This window comes from Camellia sinensis, chromosome 2 (assembly GCF_055761805.1).
Source record: "Camellia sinensis isolate YWXY chromosome 2, ASM5576180v1, whole genome shotgun sequence".
NCBI lineage: Eukaryota > Viridiplantae > Streptophyta > Magnoliopsida > Ericales > Theaceae > Camellia > Camellia sinensis.
In genome coordinates this window covers 74,363,367-74,387,161 of record NC_138962.1, presented here as the reverse complement: position 1 = coordinate 74,387,161, position 23,795 = coordinate 74,363,367, and the positions used below count along the sequence as shown (strand labels likewise).

The window sequence follows — 23,795 nt, the reverse complement described above, 5'->3', positions numbered from 1 at the left end:
TCAAGCAAACCACATTATTTTCCCTTTTTTCCCTCCAAATGAATCCACCATAAACATCCCACACGGGTATATTTGTTTGAGCACAATCAAATGTACGAGTTAAATATAATAAATGAACTAGGATCTTCTATAACTTCCCAACAAACAGTTTAAAGCTGTCGCACTTAAAAGTTCAGCGACCAAAACTGGTAGAGCAGTGTCAGGGTTTCATGTTTTAACTGATATACAATGAAATACAGATTAGACAAAACACTCAGATTGTTTGGGACATCTTACCAAAATCCCGTATCCAATAACATCATTGTTTGGGGCAGTAGCTGGAGCGCAGATTATCAAGCCTCTCCGCATACTCCATTGGAGTTGCATTGTTGCAAAATACATCATCCCATATCCTGTGGAGATCTGTTTGAATAAAAAAACCAAGTCAATTCAACTAGTTTCTTTTTTTCTCCACAGTATGCGGATTGCCACAACCCCACATATATCTGTATATATATATACATACTAGAGCATGTGCAATCTATGTTAAAATTATGTTATTGATTTTATGGAGAATATGAAGAAGTGGGTGGTTATTTTAAGTAGGGTGACTGGTATTTGGAAACATGAACTTGGAACTGTTTTAAATTTCTACCCGAATATAATGGGTTGTTGAGAAATTGTTAAAGATTATGTATGAACTGGGATTTAAAAATGAGATGAAATGGCCCCGTGTAATTTTATTGTTTTATTGGTCAAACCAAAATAATATAAAAAGAATGGTTATTTTTGTTTGATTGGGAGGATAATTTAGGCATGTGAAAACCTCATGGGCGACACCAAATGATTGTTTATTTTATATAATAGTACACACACACATATACATATATACATTTATAGAGAGAGAGCTGAGGACGACTATTCTTCTTGTTTAATTACATTTTTTTCCTTAAACAATTGGTAAGAAACTTAAAACCATCTAGCTAGATATGACGCCATAACGAAGATATTGAGCTGCAACTTTTTACGATGCTTGTATGTATATATATATTTTCAAACTTCTCACCATATGTCGCATTTGACTCGCTTTGTTAAATGAATAACAACCCTGGCCTCTTCACTTTTATATTCCAAGAGTAGAATTCAGTATAGATGGTTGCATTTAACCAAGCTCAAGTATTAGATTTATTACTGCCTGAGGTAAATGACACCATGCCTGCAACAGTATGAATTCTTTTGCTACTTTTCTTTGATGATTGAAACGTGCAGTCCATAAGACAAGCAAGAAAAACAAAACTAAAGCAGCGGCTAAGTTCAGAATTTGGTTTGTTTCAAAAGAAACATACCTAAGATCAATTGGAACCATGTATATAAAGTTTTCCGGCTTTAGTCTTATTTTATGATATTTAGGATATGTATTGCTCTGGCTGGTTTTCTATGTGACTTTTATTTTTATAGGCCAGCAGTCTGTTGATAATTTCAAAATTTTTGGACATTGGGCCATAGGGGTCATCCATGGGTCATATTACTGGTCAAATTATGCTTCGTCTTTTAGTTAATTTTACACAAGTCAAAGTTTACTGGTCTCCAAATTTGCCTTTTAGTTGGTTCTATATAGGTTTTGGAAGTCAAAAGTCTTGGTTTCTAAAATGTAATTTGAAGTAATACTAGAGTTGGGAGATTTAAGTTTATAGTTTAGACAAAGCCATGTAATCTTCTACTTAAGCTCCATTGTGATTACATGATGCAATTCTAACCCTAGGTATTTGATGCTTTTCAGGTTCTAAGCATGATGCCTAAAATTTTATCCTCCTCTTAATTAACTTTATTTGTCCTTCACTTTAGCCTATAAACAAATTTGTTTTAACCTTACACCTAACCCTAGAAGTCCTATTTCACAACCTCAATCCCTTGCTAACAACTATTGAACCCTAGTGCCTAGAGGAAGACACAAACTGCAGTTACTGTTCACAGCCCCAAAACAGTCTCCAAACGCTCTCTTCTTCCGTCATTAAACTAATGAAATCCTACCCCTATCGAAACCCTAAAATCTTCGCATTTTAGTACCTTTTCTAGGCTCTATAAACCGACTAAAGTCATCCCTAAAACAAGAGTCGTTTGCTGCTGCATCATATTAATTTTGGGCTCACTACTTGAAGGAGGGTGTATCCTGTGTCCATTTTACATCATTGAAGAGCCCATCCAGAACCATGATCATCTTGTAGCACTCACAATCAGTCTTAGATGGTTTTCCATACTATTCCATCAATATTGTATAGCTTACAGACTTGCCACTACAAATTTCAAACATGATTACAATGGAAAGCCAACGGCATTGTCAGGCAAACATTTCATTTACTTGTATAATAATATAGATGATTTGTACAAAATATAAAATATAGACGCTATACAAATACATAAATGTTACAGCTTTTAAAAGTACAAAGATTATTTAATAAAAACATACCAGCTCTGTCTGTAGATGAAAGACACATCATGATCGTGTCAAATCTCGACACCTTGGCTAAGTTTTCTAAATATTTGACAGCCAGATCCATTTCTTCACTGCAAAAAAAAAAAAAATTATATATATACATATATAAAACCATGAGTACCTTTTGCAATTGATCTAACAGGAGTTGATATATTCAAGACAAAATTATCAGAAGAGAACTGATCTACTTACGTGAAAAAAGTGGCAATACACCTAATAATGTCAACTAGCATTGGAGCAGACATGGCATTTTTAAAAATCTGTGGTAGTGCAACTGGTGATGTCACCTAATCATGCAAAAACGAATAGTCAGGTGGGCCAATCAGAAGTTCACCAAACTGAGGGGACAAAATAAATAAATTGTCAACAGATATGCAAATCGGATACTTTGCATTCTCAAATTACAAGATATGTAGTTGTTTCTGGTTCGAAGGTGATAGCTACACAATGCGGGTAGCCCTCCCCCTAGGCAAATGTGGGAATCGATCCCAAGTTTTTGTCATCACACCAAAAGACCTTTTTTTTAAGGAAAAAAAAAAAAGTAAACAACAAGAGACTTTCTAGCTAAGCTAGCTGGCACCTTCACCAGCTATGTGCTTGAGTTGAATATGAGAAAAAAGCAATATGTACAAGCTTGCAAAGTAAGATCATCATTGCAGACCTTCAACAAACGAGCTTGTAGAGTACGATCACCAGCAAGTCCTCGCCAAGAAACCTCAAACTGATAAGCTGAATTTGGTGGTGTGATGTTTTTTGCAACTTCAGCCTTGGCAAGAGAAGCTGCTCGAGCAGCAAGCTCCTGCACTGATGCTTTGAGCTCTTGCTTTTTGTGATTTTTCTATGAAGAATTATAACAAGGAACAGTGTCAAACAAGAAAACAGAGAGAGAACTTGCCAAAAGATGAAATGGGAGCAACCTCAGCATAAAAAATTTCATGGAATGCCATACAACAGCATATTATAACTTATATGGAGTATTCTTACACTTGTTCACGTTGAAAACATTCCTCCCCGGTAATATAAAAGCTATTTGGATCTCTAACTTGCCGGTAGTAAAAAATTTATTAATTAAATTTGTAGTGACATAAAATATATTTCAGACATCACGAATTACAGCCACTTGAAAATGATAATGGACAAACTTAGTTTTTATTATTTGCAGTTCCATATTTAGGCAAGGAGGGATGGCCATTCATATTAAGTCCTTGGTAAATATGGTTATTTCCAAATTGCAAGTAATCAGTTTTAGCAGTCATCCTCTATTATCTGTTTCACAATATATTTCATTTGCTAAGATAACGAGCATAGCAATAGAAGTAAAACAACAATTGTTATCTTAGCCACAACAATAGAAGTGAAACAAAAATAATATTAAGGAAAAAGGAAAACATACATAGTTAGCAGCTGTGGTTACAAGGGCTCTTGCTAACCCTTAAAGAAAACATGGGATGGAAACAAGAAGGCATCCAGGAATAAAATGATTTTCTCTAATTTTAACTCAGTGGAGGAGAATTGTAGTATTCTACTTATGGACATTGTTAAATCTGTTAGAACCTAAACATTCTTCACATTCATTGCCTACCAGGGAGAAGAAAGGGATAGAAAAGTAAGGGGATTTTAAAAAAATTTGCAGACACAAGTATCAATTTTGCATCCTTCTTGAATCAAATAGAAGACAAACTTCTGTAATTAAGCAAGGATCTAAATATAAGACCTTAGAGCTCTCCAAACCAGAACTCTGCACACCATCTTCACAAGAGGCATTTGCTTCTTGTCCTTTACTTCTCATACTTTTGTTTTCTATTTCCTCGACAGACATAGATGTCTTTGCAGGAACTTGTCCATCACTGTCCTGCCAACAGTATTTGGAAGTTCAGAAATAAAATTGTGGCAACAAACAGTATACTCAAGAAGTTTTTACAACTTCAAATGCTAAGGGAAACACATCAACATGAAAACTCCATTGTTCTCATCATCTCATGATTTCCATTTACCACCCTGTTCTCTTCTCAAGTACATTGCAAGCAATTAATCCAAGAAATCAGGTAGCCTCATGCATTCAAATAACAGATGCACTAAAAGGTAATCTTGGGATTTTTAACCCCAATGAGTAAGCTGCAAGGGTATCATACATAGCATCTTCAAGATTAAGTACTGTACCTCCTGTGGAGCCAATATTTTGGCTGATGGAGGGACAACACCAAGCCAAATTATAGAACAAGGTTGGTTTGGTACAGAACACTTGGGCTCCATTTGGATACATGGATTTCAAATGAATGCATTCGGTAACACTAAGGAGTATAACATCTATTTCACTATAATATTCTAGTTACAGATTTCAAGAACGGATTTGAGAGTTTTAGATTAATGGATTTGAAATAACTAAGTGAACATGGTTATTTGAAATCCTTCCATGAATGATTCTACTTGTATAAAAATATTAACAAAAAGCATCTTTCCTATCTCTATGCATCCCTTACTTAAGAATTATCAATCTATACATCCATAATCAACCTTCTTACAATTTTATGAAGTTGAACATCAAATCCCTTCATTTCAAATCCATATATCCAAATGCAGCCTTAGAATATTTCAAAAGAATTCCAATATCATACACATCGCAATAATAAAAATAGAAAATACCAATAAAATACACATAACAAAAGGAGATGTTTTCTTAGATTTCTTCGAGAAGCAAATAGGGATTCAACCTATGCCCATTTTCTAGTTAATGGGGAGTTAAATTTGTTGGAAGAAGAATAGGAAAAAAATTATCCTCGTCATTCAAACAACCAATCTATTGTTTTACAAAATCTCAATAATTTTAAGTTTTAACATCTCAAATGAGCCAAAAGGCAATAAAAAAGTCATATTTTAGTTAAGCAGATATGAAAAAAACTTTATTACAACATATAAATATATATATATATATATATAATGTGGTATGCATATATATATAAAGGAAATGTATTGTAAAAATAAAATTGAATAGGCAAATTATAGGGTTGAAAAAGATAAGAGAGAAAGATAACAAACAACCTTCAGGCGGTATATATATAATTTTAGAGGGGGCAAATCTCTGTTATCAGAATCTTACGATTCGCGATTCGATTCGCGATTCGATTCACAATTTTTGCAAAATCGATACGAATCTATAGGTGAATCTCTCTGTTATCAGAATCTTACGATTCGCGATTCGATTCACGATTCGATTCGAATTTTTTGCAAAATCGATACGAATATATGGGTGAATCTATTTTGAAAGTAAATCTCTAGTGAGTCGCACGATTCACAATCGATTCACGATTCAATTCACTTTTTACGATTCACATAATTTTTTAAATTATTGTGTCCGACATATTTTCAACTATTTCTTTCTCCATATTTTTGGTGAAAATGACATAATACAACTTCTAATAGCGTTTAATACAAAAATAACCAACATATATACATAATTTGTTATTATTTTAGTGATCATGAAGTTTTTAATAGAATCCAATCAGATTCATTCAGATCCAACATATTTTTAACCTTTCTTCTCATTTTTTTTCCCTTTAAAAAATTATAATATATCTTCTAAAGATGTTTAAGATTAAAGTTACACTATGAATTATCTATTGCTATTTTATTAAATTGAATATAATTGAATATTACATATGTGAGGTCAGTTATACCTTTGAAAATGTTTTAAGTTTTAAAATAAAATATTCTAAATAATTCTTTCTTATTATTTGTTCACTGTTACTTAGAAAAGTATGTATGCTTATTGTCCAAATATCAATATCGTTGTTAATTATTGTTATTTTGAAAATTGATAACTTGTCTATTTGGTTATTATCTTTATTAAGAATGGTTGATAAGAAATATCTAAAAAGAAAAAAAGTAAGATAGTGATTACATAAGAATTTTGTTAACTTTTTACCTATTAAACTATGTGATTATCACTCAAAATAACATTTTCATTGATTTAAGCCTAGATATTTCATATTCATAAGATATATTTAACATCTAAATGTGTAAATATATATTTTTAAGTAATTTTAAAAAAGTGACCGAATCTTTACGATTCACGATTCGATTCGATTCGCGATTCGGTACAAGGTCATTTCGATTCACGATACGAATCTCGATTTGACAACTATGGGGCAAATTGAAAGACATTTTCAAAATTTTAGGCTAAAATGTAATTTTGAAAATGTAAGGAGTCCTTCATTGGATCTGCTAGAAGTATTTCCTGGCAAGCTCTAACATTATCCGATTTTTTCAGTAAATTATATTTGACTGTTACAATGGAACCTTGTTTTCTACTGTAGATTTGCCAAAGAAACACGATCCAATCACTATTCTTTTCCATTTGCAATAATTTTTATTACAATTACCAAATCAACTGATTTATAGGATGATAAACAACATCAGCCAGGCATAAACTTTGCATTTATGAATATCGTCCCCAAGAGGGGTTAGAATGGCAGGTCCTGCTCCTTGGGAATACATTAAACATAGGAATAAGTTTCTCATAGAATGGCAGGTCCTGCTCCTTCTTTTTAGCCTTTCCAACAATAAGCAAATCATAAGTAAACTATTTAGAGTGATCACAAAGTAAAGACAAAACAATTGTAATTTATACCTTGTTATGATCTTCTTGAATTGCAGCCGTTACAATTTTCTGCGAACTTCTTGATACAGATTGTACAGCCCCAACATGTTTGTTCACTTCCACCTTTGACTTTCCCACTTTCTGCATAGAGCTTCTCAATGCTCCAGATGCCTTATTCAGTATCTCCTGTAAAAGTTAGTTTTGAGTGACTGCTAAGGAGTTGAATGAGTGCAAATTACAATAGCAGTAACATAAAACACATACAGTTATCCTTTTGCTAGGTAGCTTAGTGACAGACCAGGGAGAGAAAAATCAGAGAAGAAACACAGAGCATCTTATTCATTCTAAAAGAAGCCACACAGCATCAGCTCCCCACATATATGGAGCAGATTAAAGCTTAGCTTCTGTTAAATCCCACTTTTTTTCATATCTTCTGTAAACTCTACCATCCAGGTATAAAACGGCAAGACATTTAAACTCTCTGTCCATTGAATTGATAAACCTCATATCAACAAGGGAATAACACCATATGCATTTCCAAGCTGGTCATTGCAAAGACGGTATACTTATGGTTCCAAACAGGCAAGCAAGGATATCAAATATTACCATTTTTTTCAGCACAACAAACACCACAAACATCCAAGCAAGAATATTCACATATTACCAATTTTTTCAGCACAACAAACACCATAGAACTCGTATAATTTTACATTGAACACTAGCAAAACCATTACAAAGAGAACTTAGTAATTTGAAAATATTTTGTATATATAAAATATCAGAAATTGAATCATTCATGAAGTACTTAAATTTACACTTGATGTTCAATTTTCCAGCTACCCCAATATAGTGAAACATAACCCTGAAACTTAAAAAAGTATTGTGAACACAATAAACTTTAGTCAGAATTAGAGAGAGAACCACGCGCGGGGGGGGGGGGGGGGGGGGGGGGGGGGGGGGGTGGGGGGGTGGTTGGTTTGGAGGAAGAAGAAGAAGGGAAAAAACAAGAGGCACTACATGCCATATAACACGATGGTATCTAGAAAAGGCTGGTCGGTAGGTGGGAATTCAAGCTATGATAGTTGTTAAACCTGTGGAGCTCCACCCCATTGCACTTATTGCTGCATCCAGCTTGACTAAAAAATATATTATTATACTGAGCTCCACTCCCAAATTAAAATTGTGGATTGAAGTCCAAATATCCAGCTCCGTGAAGTGAGAAAAACCTATATAAAAAGAACTGAATGGTAACGCGATTCATACAGGCAATGCACCTATTTCCTCGTCATGGTTTCATAGATCCACCAAAGTTCCAGTTAGCCAGTGTATAGACAACATCTCAAGCCATGGGCATTTACAATCGCCAGACACACATTAAGATTATCATGATGAGCCCAAAGTAGGTTCTAAGCTAAAATTTAGAAGCAACATACGTCTGGGAGTGGTGAAGTTTTTACCTTCTCATACAAAGATTTGGTTTCAGCGTACTGCTTTTTGATCTCCTGGTTGTGAGGCTCCAGCCTCAGGGCAAACTCAGCATCTGCAGTAAGCTATACTTATCAAATCAGAAATACTAAATGATCAGAAAGGATTCAGTTAATCAATAATTTCAACAAAACAAATATTTGAAGGAATTAAATACCCTCAATTGATTCTTTTAGTTTTCCAAGTTCTTTTCTAGCTGTTGATCGACGTGAATAGGCTTTGATGTAACGATCATCTAAATTTAAGGCCTCCGTGCAGTCATCCTCAGCCTCTTGGAATCTAATGAAAAAATAAGAAGAAGAAACCAAACACGTCAGGCTTCATAAAGATGAATAGTGCCCTTTACTACCTTCGCTCTTCAGCAAAATGACTGACCTATAACACATACAAACAATTGAACATTATTAAAATTTCTGGCCATTTGGAAATCAAGGTCTGTGAAGATATGGAAGAGCCCTTCTTCATACTGAACGCACGAGCAAGTATTCAACTCAGAGCCAAGTTCATAAACTGATAAACGACAACACATGAGAGTGCAGTAAGCATCTAATTACTCAGGCTTTTGTCTCACGTTGCTGATACTATCAACATTGACATCAAATTTTAGATAAATTTACATCTGATAATGAAAATTTATTAGTGATGATTTTTTCACAAATGGAGACCTCACTCCTGTAATAAAGCTTAGTGCCATTGCTAAATGAGAGTGGTCGCAGCCTCTCTGAGTTAAAACTGATACAAGCAGTTAGGCTACTTTGTTTCACAGGCAGACATAAAGTATCACAAAAGGATGAAAAAGATACATTAAGAAATCTCCATTTGGAAGAAGAGAAATGTATATGTGTTTAAGAAATAAGGTCTACACCAATCCCTTGAAACATGTGAAAGAATTTTCATAATGCCCAATATTAGATGACAAAGAGTGGTAGGCAGCTCATAGACAATTGGAACCCTCATCATGCAAGTGTTAATTACTAAAGTCGATGGAAGTTTTGAGGTCAAATAAGGCTTGGGCACAGGTGGTAGCTGAAACTTGAAAGCAATAAGAAATATTTGATCGCTTCTATGATGTTAACTAGTCAATATTTGTCCAGTTATCTTGAAAATGGATCATAATGAGGCAGCAGCCTTTCAAAAAGAGCAACTGACAAGTCTCAAGATATGTTTAAACAGTCTATTTGTTCTCATGAAGGGTTCAATTTTGTGAATGCAAGGAGACGAGCATTTCTAGACAAGGCAAGGGAGACAGCTTTAAATATAGGATTTGACGCTTCAATCATGTGCATGAAATTAGCAACTAGGACAATGGTTTTCAGATCAAGTATGGTCCAAAAGTCTAAGATACTAGCAAATAGTTGAGAGAAGCACCAAAGTTTTTAGCTGATATCATCTGTAGCATCTGTGCGCCATTCCTTTACTGTTTCACAAAGAGTTTATCTTCTCATCAAAAAGAAGAAGGGAAGTGTAATTTAAGAGAATACAAAGCTCGGGTGATGATTATGATATTATCACCTTTTATATTAATCAATCAACTGTTACAAAAGGAAGCCCTAAAGCACTGATTGAGGAATCACATTTTATATTGATTGATTGACTAACTGATTAAGTAATCACAATCAATCAATTACAATTTAATCTAAACAAGGAAACAAGGAAATATTCTAATACTTCTTCTCAATTTGGTGCGAAGATATCTTGCATGCCCAGCTTATCTAGAATGTCATGAAATGGTTTACTCCCAACTCCGTTGGTGAAGATATCTGCAAGTTGTTTGCCTGACTTCACAAAAAAAGTACATATCATGCCGCTAGTGAGTTTCTCCTTGACGAAGTGGCGATCAATCTCAATATGTTTTGTCCTGTCATGTTGAACAGGATTGTGAGCTACGTTGCTGGTAACCTTATTATCACAATATAGCCGCATAGAGTCTGTTTCGCCCATCCCTAGATCACTCAACAACAGTTTGATCCACAAGAGTTCACATACATCTTGTGCCATAGTTCTAAACTCAACTTTTACACTTGATCTAGTCACCACATTCTGTTTCTTACTCCTCTAAGTAACAAGATTGCTGCCCACAAAGGTACAATATCCTAATGTAGATCTCTTATTAGTTATTGACCCTGCCCAATCAGCATCTGTATAGGCTTCCACTCTGAGGTGATTATGTTTGGAAAAGTAAAGACCATTTCTAAGAGAAGATTTCAATTACCTCAGAACTCTTATAACAGCCTCTAAGTGAATTTGACGATGAGCATGCATAAACTGGCTAACCATACTGACAGTAATAGCAATATTAGGACGAGAGTGAGATAAGTAAATGAGCTTACCCACTAGTCACTGATAACTCCCCCTGTCGACAGCTTTGCCTCCTTCATCATCACCAAATTTCGGATTAGGTTCCAGTGGGGTATCACAGGCCTTACATCCAAGCATCCGTGTTTCCTTTAAAAGGTCAAGAACATACTTCCTTTGTGAGATGAAAATTCCATCCTTAAAGCGAGCAACTTCAATTCTCAAAAAATACTTCAAGTTCCCCAAGTCTTTGATTTCAAACTCATTAGCTAAATATTTCTTCAACAGGAGTATTTCCTCACTATCATCGCCTGTAAGCACTATGTCATCCACATAAACAATAAGAGCTGTAGTCTTACCACGTGGGGAATATTTCACAAACAAAGTGTGATCTGCCTCAGCGTTTTTAAAGGCTCAAGGCGCACAAAGGCGCTAAAGGTCTCTTGGGGCTTAGGCGCAAGGCGAGGCGTTGGTTTTATTGAAGCAAGGCGCACAGTCTCAATAAAAAATAGATAAATTAACATAAAATAATCACTTATAGTACTAAGACAATTTTTTTTAAGATAAAAAGTAATCAAGGTAAATAATAGAATAATTCTCAAAGCCATGAAAAGTGCATATTACATAGTATTCCAATTTTCAAAGATAAAATAATCCACATTCAAAAAAAAAAAAAAAAAAAAAACAAATAAACACTAAACATCCAAAACATGAATATCCAACAAATACTAATATAAGTCTTGACATTTCAAAACATCAATGTCATAAGAAAAGTTGGGTTAGGTTAGGTCAGGTCAGCCAATCGTCATCCTCAACATCAATGGCAAGCAAACCATCATCTTCTTCTCTATCAATTGATTTATATCCCTTAACATCTTCCTCTTCTGTGTCATTTGAGCCCGCCTCCTCTTCATCTATTAATTGAAGTGGAGTCAATCTTGATGATTTAGATATCCTTAGTGTCTTTCAGCATGAACTTGTTGCTCTACTTGCATGACTACTTTATTCTAATCCAAAAGCTCTAGCAACAGTCACCCACATCAAACCATCATCATCATCATCAAATACTGGCTCATTATCTTCATTTGATTCTTCATCCATCCTCCCAAGCAACCACTCATTACTTTCATCAACATTTCGCAAAGATATGGAATCAAGAGTGTTACGCATGTCATATCTAGATCTCAATGTTCTATTATATTTGACAAACACTAAATCATTGAGACGGTGTTCCAATCTATTTCTTTTCTTGTTATGAAGCTACAAGTATTAAAAAGATATTAAATTCTATATAATGAGAATAAAAAATATTTGAATTCACCAAAAATTAGTTAGAATGTTAAATACTCATATGTTCAAATACACTCCAATTTCGTTCACAACCCGATGTATTACATGTTGGGTTAAGGACTTTTATGGCACAAATATGCAAATTTGGGGTTTTAGAACCATATGATGCCCACCAATCAGCTGCAATAACCACTAGTTACAAATAATTGTTACCACGTATTGAGTTTGACTAAAAGTATTACTAAAAATAGTCTATAATATCTTGCCCTTGTATTTCTTTGCCTAATCACAATAGGCTTGCCAAAAAGGCTTTCAACCTTCGTATAAATACTCATCTCATTAGTAATCAAATCTTGAACAGCGACATCTAAGACCAACCTTTGCATGCATTCATAAAACCCATTCCATCACTTCATGATCTTTTTGCACCTCTAACGCTTTTGGATAAAAGAATTATGGATTAAGAAAGTGCACAGCTGCATGTAAAGGCCGATGCAATTGGATATCCCACCTTTTGTCAATGATTTCGAAGATTTCGTTATATTTCTTTTCTTTATGATCAAACGAACTTGCAATGCATTCTTTTGCCCTATCCATTGCCTCATAAATAGATCCCATGGGAGGTTTCTTCTCAGTATCAACCAATCTAAGCACTTTGACGAGAGGACCCGAGACCTTAAGGGCAAACACAACATTATTCCAAAATGAAGGCATCAACAAAGTTTGTGCCATTCTTTTACCTTGTGGCTCCTTTGCCCATTTGCTTAAGGTCCAGTCTTCAGAGGTGACCATCTTTCTTAAATTGTTTTTTTGTTGATGCATCTTAGACAAAGTTAGAAAGGAGGTTACAAATCTAGTTTTTGCAGGCTTGATCAAATTCTTGAGATTTGTATAGCGCCTCATCATGTTTAGCAAAGTATGGCGGTTATAAATGTAGCCATGTACTGTAATACCCCTTTCAAATGTCTTTTTCAGTCGAGGTATCTTGAAAATGTCTTCTAACATCAAGTCCAAGCAATGAGCAGCAAATGGTGTCCAATACAAGTTTTCATACTTGGCTTCCAAAAACCTCCCTATAATGTAACAGAAAATTATTATTTTCGAGTTTATAAATTTTAACTACAAAACAAACTATGAGTAAACAATTTTGAAGTAAGGAAGGAGGAAAGATTCTTACCCGCCAACACATTAGCTACAGCATTATCAGTGATAACTTGCACCACATTCTCTTTTCCAACTTTCTCCACAAACTTGTCTAGTAATTCAAATAGCTTCTGTCCATCCTTTGAATAGCTAGAAGCATCAACTGACTCAACAAACATGGTTCCTCTTGGACAATTCACTAAAAAGTTAATCAATGTCCTCCCTCTCTTATCAGTCAAACCATCAGCAATTACGGAACACCCATATTTTGCACAGTCCTCTTTATGATTCTTCATCAAATCTACAGTATGTTTCACATTTTTTTTGAGTTGGGTAACCCACACTTCATAGTAAGTTGGTAGCTTCATACCAGGACCATATTGCCTAATGGCTTCAATCATTGGTCCAAAACTCTCATAATTTACTGCATTAAAAGGGATACCAGCATCATACATCCACCTTGCAAATATTTGCACTGCCCGAGCTCTCATTTCTTTTTTGTAAGGATCATTCTCATCAATTTTTGTTTGCTTCCCTTTTGCTTGGTCTTTTCGATTTTTCACCACTGATTCAGGTTTGGGTGTGAAGTTAACATCCATAGGCCCTTTCTCTTTGGCCTTTTTAGGTTAAATTTGGATGAACCATGGCTGCTACTACTTATCAATTTACGGCGTGGATTGATATCAACATCATCATCTTCACCTTCATCTTCCATGTTCATGCCATCAAAATCAGGCAACATATTCATTTCCTCTTTTTGCGTCTTCTTTTTGGACATGAACTCTCTAATCTCTTCTTTTACATGAGGTGGAAACTTCGGGCAGGCGATGACATTCCTATAACCTCCCACAAGGTGTTGTTTCACCCGATAAACACCTCCATTTGATATTTTGCCACAAAAATTGCATTCTAACTTATTTGAGTTGTTGCCACGCAGGGTCTTTTTTTATTACTTTTAGATGTCATTTTCTACTACACAACACAACAAATAAATGAAATACAATTTCAGTATAATGTAATGTGTGTGATGTGATGAATTAATTATTTATAAAAAAAAATTTCCTAACAAAGACTCAACTGTGATTATTGCAGTTTTCACTGCCATAATAAGAAGAAGTATAGAGAGCAAAGAAGAAAAAGAGAGAGAGATAGAGTCAAAGTCGAAGAAGAAAAAAAAGAAAAAGCAAGAAGCAACCAGTGAAGTAGAACAGAAGGAGGATGAGGAAGAGGAGAACAAGGAGAGAGAGAGAGAGAGAGAGAGTCGAAGCCGAAGAAGCAAAAAAAAAAAAAAAACAGAGCAAGTTGACCTGCGAAGAAGAAAAAGAAGGAAAAAAAAAAAAAAAGTAACCAGCAAAGCAGAAGAGAAGGAGAAGAAGAGGGGAAAAAATTCATCCAGTGAAGAAGAAAAAGAAAAAAAAATCGAATCGAATCGATTCGAATCACGCAGGCCCAGCAGCAAACAGCGAAGGAGAAGAGGAGGAGGAGGAGAAGAAGAAGAAGAAGAAGCAGCAGCACTGACTTGAATCGAAGTCGAAATCGAAATTGAAGTCGAGAGAAGAGCCCAAAGGAAGAGATGACACAGATATCTTCGATAGATTAGGGATTTGAGTTGTATACTGATTTGGGTTGAGTTGTACTATATGAGTTGTAATCCTATGTGGTTGGAGCCTTTCGAAAACAGATCACAGTGTTAGATCAGCATCAAAAACAAAAAGAAAAAAGCCCACTTAGGCGCGAGCCTTACGCTTTTTGACGCCTATCTAAGTCGCGTCCAAGGTGCGTGACTCATCTAATGCGCCTCGCCTTGAGCCCCTTCAGGCGCACTTCATGTGACTGGCTGCGCCTTGCGCCTAGGCACGCTTTTCACAACATTGATTTGCCTAACTCTATTTGAAACCATATTTAAGCATAGCTTGAGGCCTCGTTTGGGAACATAATTTTTTAGTAACTTTTCGGCTAAATATGATGTAAAAAACACTAATATGTTTGGAATGACTTTTCGATTTTTTACGAACAGATGTGCAAAAAGTAGAGAGAAAAAAGAATCTTTGACTTTCTGGTATAAGATGTTGGCATTTTGATTTTTTTAATGATTTTTTGGCTTTTAAGCTAAAAAGTGATGTTGCCAAATGAGGCATGAGTGTATTTCTCAAACCAAACCCTTAAACTATTTGAGACTTAGTTGCACGAAGCAGGAGCGGGAGCGGGGAAGCGTGAGCCGATAGAAGTTCTTAGGTTGGGAGCGCCTCGGGGAGCGGTAATATATATATATATATATATATTTGAATAGTTATTTTTCAAATATGTTTATTATATAAAGGTGAGTTAAATAGTTATTTTTAAATATATTTATTATTTTTATCTTGGTATTATTTTTATTGATAATATTTTTAATTTATTTATATAATTATTTTTATTTTTAATTGATGTATATTATAAATAAAAAATATAACAAATAAAGAATAATAAAATATGTTAAAGTAAATAAAAGTTAAAAATTGGATATTTATTTTATAGATTTGATTTGATATTTTTTATTATATTTGATTTAATTAGATTTATTCTTATATAACAAATTATATTATTTATTATATTTATATGTTAAAAATGGGAGGGGGGAGACAGAACGGAACATAAATCGACGAGAGTGAGAGTGAGAGTGAGAGAGAGAGAGAGAGAGAGAGAAGAAGAAGAAGAAGAAGCAGATCGAAGAAGGCGATGGCGATGGCGATGGCGATGGCGATGGCGATGGCGATGGCGATGGCGATGCCGAGAAGATCGAAGGCGAGAGCGATCGCGAGCAGATCGCAAGCAAATCGCGAGGCAAGAGCAGATTGAAGGTCCAGGCGATGTCGAAGGTCGATGTTGAAGGTCCAGGCGATGTCGAAGGAGAAGGCGACAGCGAGTTCAGGTTTCTCTCTCTCTCTCTCCCCCCGTTACGATCCCATCTTGGACTGGATCACGTTTCTCTCTCCACAGAAACGCGATTCTTACACGTTTCTTTCTAGGAAGTGCGGAATCGCGATTCTTACTCAGAATCGCCACCTGGTTGCACGATTCCTGCAACTAAGGTTTGAGACCATATAACGACTTCCGAAGTCTACATACTTTACTCTCTGTCTAATGATCCTCAAAACAAGTAGAAATGTCCATATATATTTTTTCTTCTAGATCACCATGTAAGAAAGCATTTTTTTACATCAAACTGATGAAGTGGCCAATTTAAATTAACTGCTAGAGAAGGAAGTATTCTGACTAAATTCATCTTAGCCACTGGTGCAAAAGTCTAAGTCTGAGTGAAACCTTTTGCCACAAATCGAGCTTTGTAACGCTCAATGGAACCATCTGCTTTGCGCTTCACAATGTACACCCATTTGCCTCCCACCGGTCGTTTGCCCTTCGGTAACTTAATTAATTCCAAGTGCCATTCTTACGAAGTGCTTTCATTTCCGCAATCATGGCAAGTTTTCATTCAGAGGTAGTGAGAACATCCTGAAATGTTTGACATTACTCAAGATCAGTAATGTCAGGAATAGCAATATCAGTAGACTCAAGAGAAACAAGAGGTTCAAAGTTACCTGGACTCTTGTCAGAAACAGGAAATGGCAATGGGTGAACAGACGTGGTCTCTTGTATTTAAGTAACTACGTGGTCTCTTGTATTTAAGTAACTTTTTGTCTGTCTTTGTCCCTGACATAAACTTGCTCTTCCCTATCCTTGGTGACATTGGATTCTATAGTCCCAGTAATAGGTGGTGCAGGAGCAACTGGTTCCACCATGGGAGCAACAGGGACAACAGGAATCTCTTCACACCAAGGCTCTCCTTGAAGGGATGACTATGACACTGGAGAAGACAAGAAGTAGGACTGGGACTCAAAGAATGTGACATCCATATACACAAACCACTTACGAGAAGGAGGGTGATAACACTTATACCCTTTTTGAGTAAGCGAGTATTTGAGGAAAACACACTTGAGAGAGCAAGGGTCCAACTTAGCACAAGTAGAAGAATGATTGTGGACAAAACAAACGCAACCAAATATTTTAGGAAGAATGAAAAACAAAGACTCTGAACTGAGAAAGGACTTGAAGTGGAGCTTGTTTTTACAAAACCTGGGTAGGAAGGCGATTAATGAGATACGTTGCGGTGAGAACGGTCTTGCCCTAGTAGAAGTGAGGCACACTCATAAAAAAACACATACAGCAGGTCATATCAAGAAGATAACGATTCTTGCACTCTGCAACCCTATTTTGTTAAGGGGTGTTGGTGCAAGATATTTGATGTATAATGCCATGAGTGGAAAAATAGCTCTCTAACCTGAATTGATGTATTCACCCCCATTTTCAAAACACAAGATTTTGACAATGGCCCCAAACTTGGTACAAATCATTTTATGAAAATTTTAAAAGAGAACCACACTTTTTTCTTTCAAAAGATACACCCAAGTAGTACGAGAAAAATCATCTATAAAGGTAACAAACCATTTATGGCCTTTTAAAAACATAACACGAGTTAGACCCCACACATCAGAATGTATTAAAGAAAAAGGAGCTAAACTTTTATTAAGACTTTAAGCAAAAGAAGCTTGGTGTTGATTGCCAAGTTGACAAAACTCACAGAGAAACTCAGACATATTATTGTTCGTAAAAACAGACAGAAATAAACGCCTAAGTAAATGAAAAAAAGGATGCTCAAGAAGCCAATGCCACAACCATAAATCCTCATTGGTGGTTGGGAACTGGATGGAATGATAAGCAAGCTTGGTCGGTTGATCCCAGAAATAGAGACCATTTTCTGCACGGCCACTGCCAATCGTCCTCCTCGTGACAAGGTCCTGAAAAAGACAGTGAACAGGAAAAAAATGTCACACTACAATTCAAATCCTTAGTAATACGACTTAAGGATAGAAGATTAACAGAAAAATTGAGAACATGGAGCACTAGAAACAAAGGTAAGGTAGGAGTGACATGAATTAAACCTTTCCCAGAGATAAAAGAAACGGTACCATCTACAATCCTAACTTTGTCTTGACCTGAAGAGGGCTTATATGCTGAGAAAAGGTCAAAAGACCTAGATATATGATCTGAGGCACCAAAATCAATAATCCATGGCAAAGACTTATAGGAAAGAAAAACACTAGGAGAAGAAGCTAAGTTAATTGAATGGGCAAACTACGAGGAAGATGCACTGGGAGCAATAGAAGACCAATAGGCCAGCAAATGACGCAAAACAAGCTCAAGCTCAGGAGAAGTCACGTTAGATAAACTATTAGAAGTCGGACCAACTGAAGTGGAAGTAGAATCAAGGATGTCAACAGCACTAGAGTGATGGGCCCGTTGATTAGAGTCACGTCCTCTAGACTAGCCTGATCGATCGCCTCTAATACCAGACTGATCACCCAGAATCCCTGATGGAGCCCCATGAAGCTTCCAACACGTCTCACGAGTATGCTGCGGCTTGCAGCAATAATCATAGAACACAATATCCTTCTCTGAAGGATGGGAAAGAGATAGTAACAAACTAACTCCATATTGAGAAAGAGCATAAAATAATGCTAAACGGTCTCCAGTAATTTGTGATAACATAATAGAACGATGACTCTTCTCATTCTGTACATATACAAAGGCCTCTTGAAGAGATAGAAGAACATCCATACCAAGAACACGACTCCGGACCGGATTAAACTCTATATTGAGGTCTTACAAAAGCTTAAAGATCCTCTCCTATGTAAGAAACTTCTAGTAACCAACTGAGTCAACTGTACAGGCAGGTTTGTAATCTAGGAGATAATCTAGGCGTTTCCAACCATTAGTTAGAAAGGTGTAATACCGGAGAACTATTTGATCCCCCTGTATTGAGCGTTCAATAGACCGGTGCAGTTCAAAAAACTGAGAAAAATTACCTTTTCGAGAATATGTAGCAAGGGCTGTTTCAAAATATCCATGGATAAGTAACCTTCACTAATCTCAGAAACCATGGAATGAATAAGTCACTCCATGATTAAAGAGTTGGTAATCTCCCATTAGTCATAGCCAGGATCCGTAATGCCTGGTGCTTGAACTCTCCCATTAACATATCCCATTTTCCCCCTACTCTTCAGAAAAAGTGTCGGACATTCAGACTATGAAAGGTAATTATGACCATTAAACCAAGCGGCGGTGATTTTGAGGCTAGGGCTCAGGTTCTCAAATGCAGTAGTCATAACTGGACTGGAGCTCTCCCCTTTAGATGGGTGAGAAGTAGTGGTGGATTCACTAGTTAGGTCTGCCATAAGAACTCTATAATTTCAACCCAAAAAACTTTGCACAACTCACAAGAATGGAAAAAGGAAAGGAATGGAATGGGTTGGAACAAGCAAAATCACATACAGACCATTATGGAAGCATAACAATCAGATTAATGGGCCATCTATGGACCTAAAAAATAAATCAAATATGGAAAAAATGAATCTCCAATCAAAACAAGCGCTGAATCATGTTCAAGAAAATAGAGGAAAGAAACTTAAGGCAACAGAAGATGGCTAGCCCTCAAACACTCATCCACAGGAGCCGAAATACACAGAGAGAGGGTAGGACAACCCTCACAAGGGTCGACTAGGCTAGAGGGGCCTTCGGCTGAAGTCGAAACAGCTATGTGGCACCTTGGCTGGTTCCGACAGAGACTCAAGAACCAGCGGTGGAGGATGGGTCGTGATAGGTGATGGCTGGTTGGTGGTAGTAACTGTGTGGGTGACAGTTTTTAGGGTTTTGGTTTTGATACTATGTAATTTAAGAGAATATAAAACTTGGGTGATGATTATGATATCATCACCCTTTATATTAATCAATCAACTATTACAAAAGGAAGCCTTAAGGCACTGATTAAGCAATCACTTTTATATTGATTGATTGATTGACTGATTAAGGAATCACAATCAATCAATCACAATCTAATCTAAACAAGGAAATATTCTAACATGAAGAACAAACCTTCTCATTTTGAGATAAGCCATTGCCCTATTTGCATAAGCTACTGCAGTTGGTGATAATGCAATGCTCCTAGAATAGCAGTCAACTGCTTCTTTAAATTTCTTCTGTTTAAAGTACTCATTACCCTGTAAATTGACAAACAATGCATGTCAATATCGACAACATCAAAGTCTACAATTGTATCTTGAATTAAAAAAATTTACTCAAATAGAAGAAATCATACCAACTCCTTCTCTGATGTAGCATCGGGAGAACTCTCTTCTTTCATGAAATCACCTGATAAATGCGTGATTGAATCATAATTTCTTGAGTAATCATATTGTCTTGCATTACTAGAATTATCAGATATGGCAGCTTTTGCCACCGGTTTTCTGTCCTCATCAACTACTCTTGTCTCCTGAGCATATGACACCGTCAAGGATAACCATCAAATTTTATCACATAGATTTACATACAATCACATCAATTGTTCTATACTCATAGTTTCACAAGTGAACCTCCATTTGTAAACACATTCTTTGGTCAGAACTCACAAATAAGTTGAGTCACATTGTTCACAACATCTCTGTGTCAGAAGTTCCAGTAAAATTATTGATTTACAAAAAAAAAAAAAAGTGTACTTGTCACCAAGGTTAGTTTGATAAGTACATAGTTCTTTAGGAAAACAAACAATGAAGCATCAATTATAAACTTGTGCTTTAAGTTTTGATGAAATTGCATTCAACACTCCTAAGAAGCACGGATAATTCCAAGGTGTCGTGTCCATGTTAAACACCGACACTAGTTGGACACTCCCTGGTACACGTCTCGAACACTTGTTAAGCATGTCCATTGCTTGAAAAAAAAAAAAAAAAATTGTAATTTAAAAATACTCAAGATCTAAAGTAAAATATAAATAATGTAAATTTATATCAATTAATTCCTCACCTTTAAATTTTATGAATTTTAAAGCTCAAAACTTCCTTTTTGTTTACGAATTGAGCTATCCAAAATAGATATATGATTTTTTATTCGCACTTCTTTTCCAATATGCATAATGTGAAATATAACTTCTTACTATTTTGATATAATAAAATATTGAAATATTTGTAATGTAAAAATGAAGAGATAGTTATTATTTTTATTCATATATATAAAAATATTTTTTTTTGGCAGAGAAAAATGACAAAAAAATATTCTGATAGGCGATCCCACTTGATTTGGACACAGAGCTTAACTTTTGTTTGGTTTTTGGTATATATAAATATTTTTATTTGTTACCTTGTCCTTGTGGTGTCATATTGTGTCCTTTTTCTTTCCTTTTTTTTAAATTGTCATGTTGGTGTTACCATGCTATGTTGTATTTGTATCATGTGTCAGTATCCATACTTCTTAGCAGCACAACTATGTAAGTGAGACCCAAAAGAAGGTCATGACAGATAGTGAACTTTTTTAGGGTTATATTTATTTAACAAAACAATGAAGGTCCTGGTCAGTTTCTCATTTAAATTGAAGTGTCACTATTAATAACGAAAATCAATAAATTTAAGGGTTGTATAATTACCAACTTTTCCTTGTCAAGACCTCGTGATTTTAGTTTCTTGTCTTTGTCATTAAGCGACATCTCCCAATCCTGCAAGTCGTTCAAAAATCCCTGGAAATCCTGGTAGATGGAACAGTTCCAACTAGAAATTATAGCATGCAAAAACAAATACTTTCTAACTTATTCATGCGCCAGAAGTCTTTAAAAATCGCTTATTTGAACCTTTCACATATCCAACAAAATGAGATGAGCATTACATTTCTTTCATTATACCTAGCTTGAAATTACAAATTGATGCATTAAAATCACCCTAACAAAATAAAGAGAGATTTGCTTGCATCCTTCTAATAATTCAAAAAAACAACACAAGTTAAATCTAAAAAAAAAAAATTCATTTGGTTGATGAAAAAGTATATAGCATAATAACAAAATTTGATTTGATTTGGGAAGGAATTTGGGAAGGAAAAGGAAAAGGTAAGTGAAATGTGAATAAAATATACATACATTTCACCTAATTTCACACACCATTTTCCTTTCTATTTTTAAATTCCTTCTCAAATCCTTCAACCAAACGCAACGTTATGTAATGTACAAAACTAAAGGTACCACAGTTAAAACTAAATTGCCAAACTGGGCGTAATTTTTTCATCTGTATTTCCTCTTGGAAACAGTAAAACAACATGAAGGACAACATTTCCATTGGTTTTTCTTTCCGTTAGTTTTCTGAGCAACCAAAACAGCCCATAATTGAATGCTTATCTATACTATTATAAACCAAACAGCACGGTGCTGTAAACGAAGCCGGCTCACACTGTTTCTACTTTGAGTAGTTTCTAACCCTATTTAACTGTTATTAAATTCATAATTGCCAATCTAATTTTTTCACTCGCGCACAATAATGTGTGCCAACACTATATATATACAGAGATAGAATCAAGTACAATTGCTTCAAGGATTATAAACACCTAACCTAGTAACAGCTCATAATTGAATCAAATTTCTAAACTAATGAGTTAAAAATTCAAGAGTCTTTGTACTGCTCTACTTGTACAAATATATACAACACACAAGTCATACTGAACGCAAACAAAACAGGAAGCAATGAGAGTAAGAGAGAGAGAGAGTGGAACCAGAGCTTGATCGCGATCATGTTTGCTCGAAGCCCTAGCCATTGATTTTGAGTTCACTTTCTGGAATTCGAAGAGGGGAGGGCTTTGATAGCGAACATCGACTACGTTTTGCAAAGAGGGAATCCTGCACCTTTTACGGTTGCGCGCATCACATTTTATCGAAAGACAAATCATTAATTGATTTATTTTTTATTATAATATTAACTTTATGTAAAATAATTATAAAAGACAAAGAATTATGCCACACATTTTTATAAAATTATCATAATGAATACAATATAAATTAAGAATTTCAAACGTTATTTTCGTATCTTTTTTTTCAAGAATCCAAAAATTTTGAGATAAAAATCAAAAACTCTTAAAGAAATAATCAAAAAACATCATCTTATTAAAGATTTTGATTGAACTAAATGCTGGATACATCTGACAATATTAATTTGGAACAGTGGAGCAAGGAAAATGTTAATTTTTTAATTTTTTTTTTCCGTTTTTGTTTACGTGCTGAGTTGAAACAATTTGTATCCGTTCGGTAACCCAGAGTCCAACAAAGTACTCACGTTCGACTATCTACAACCGAACAAATTGTAATTGTTTGATTTAGTAGTGTCGAAAATGAGCCAACGATTCGGGTTTTAAGTGCCAAACATACAACAAATGTTCGGCTATAAAAAATCGAACAGTTTTGCTTCGTTCGAATCTGTACTGCCTAACACGTATAACATTTTTTTTTTTTGGGTTTTTTCCAAAACTATGCATCCACGGAATACAGTAATATTGGATCTGAATGTCTTGTTGACTACACAAGTCAATTTATTATTGATTAGGTAGCCTCATGTCGAAAATTAGTGTGTGTGTTTTTTTTTGTGTGCATGTTTGATGACTTTGGTGGAT

General features: G+C 35.3%; 1 protein-coding gene across 4 annotated transcripts; it reads right to left on the bottom strand.

The window, feature by feature from the left end:
* Nucleotides 1–23,100, bottom strand: LOC114279180 (uncharacterized). 4 transcript variants are annotated; one of them, XM_028221387.2, is made up of 12 exons: nucleotides 22,905–23,100; nucleotides 21,796–21,894; nucleotides 20,476–20,649; nucleotides 20,253–20,377; nucleotides 8,713–8,834; nucleotides 8,528–8,610; nucleotides 7,101–7,256; nucleotides 4,188–4,325; nucleotides 3,135–3,311; nucleotides 2,666–2,760; nucleotides 2,447–2,544; nucleotides 1–402 (listed from the first exon to the last, which is right to left on the bottom strand). In XM_028221387.2, the coding sequence occupies exons 1-12, from the start codon at nucleotides 23,076–23,078 to the stop codon at nucleotides 299–301; spliced, it is 1,545 nt and encodes a 514-aa protein (XP_028077188.2). In that variant the 5' UTR covers nucleotides 23,079–23,100; the 3' UTR covers nucleotides 1–298. The 4 variants fall into 4 exon arrangements, with proteins under 4 accessions (XP_028077188.2, XP_028077189.2, XP_028077191.2 ...); XM_028221388.2 differs by having other exon boundaries at nucleotides 21,796–21,864; nucleotides 22,905–23,092; XM_028221390.2 differs by lacking the exon at nucleotides 4,188–4,325 and having other exon boundaries at nucleotides 22,905–23,078.
* Between the last annotated feature and the right edge of the window lie 695 nt (nucleotides 23,101–23,795).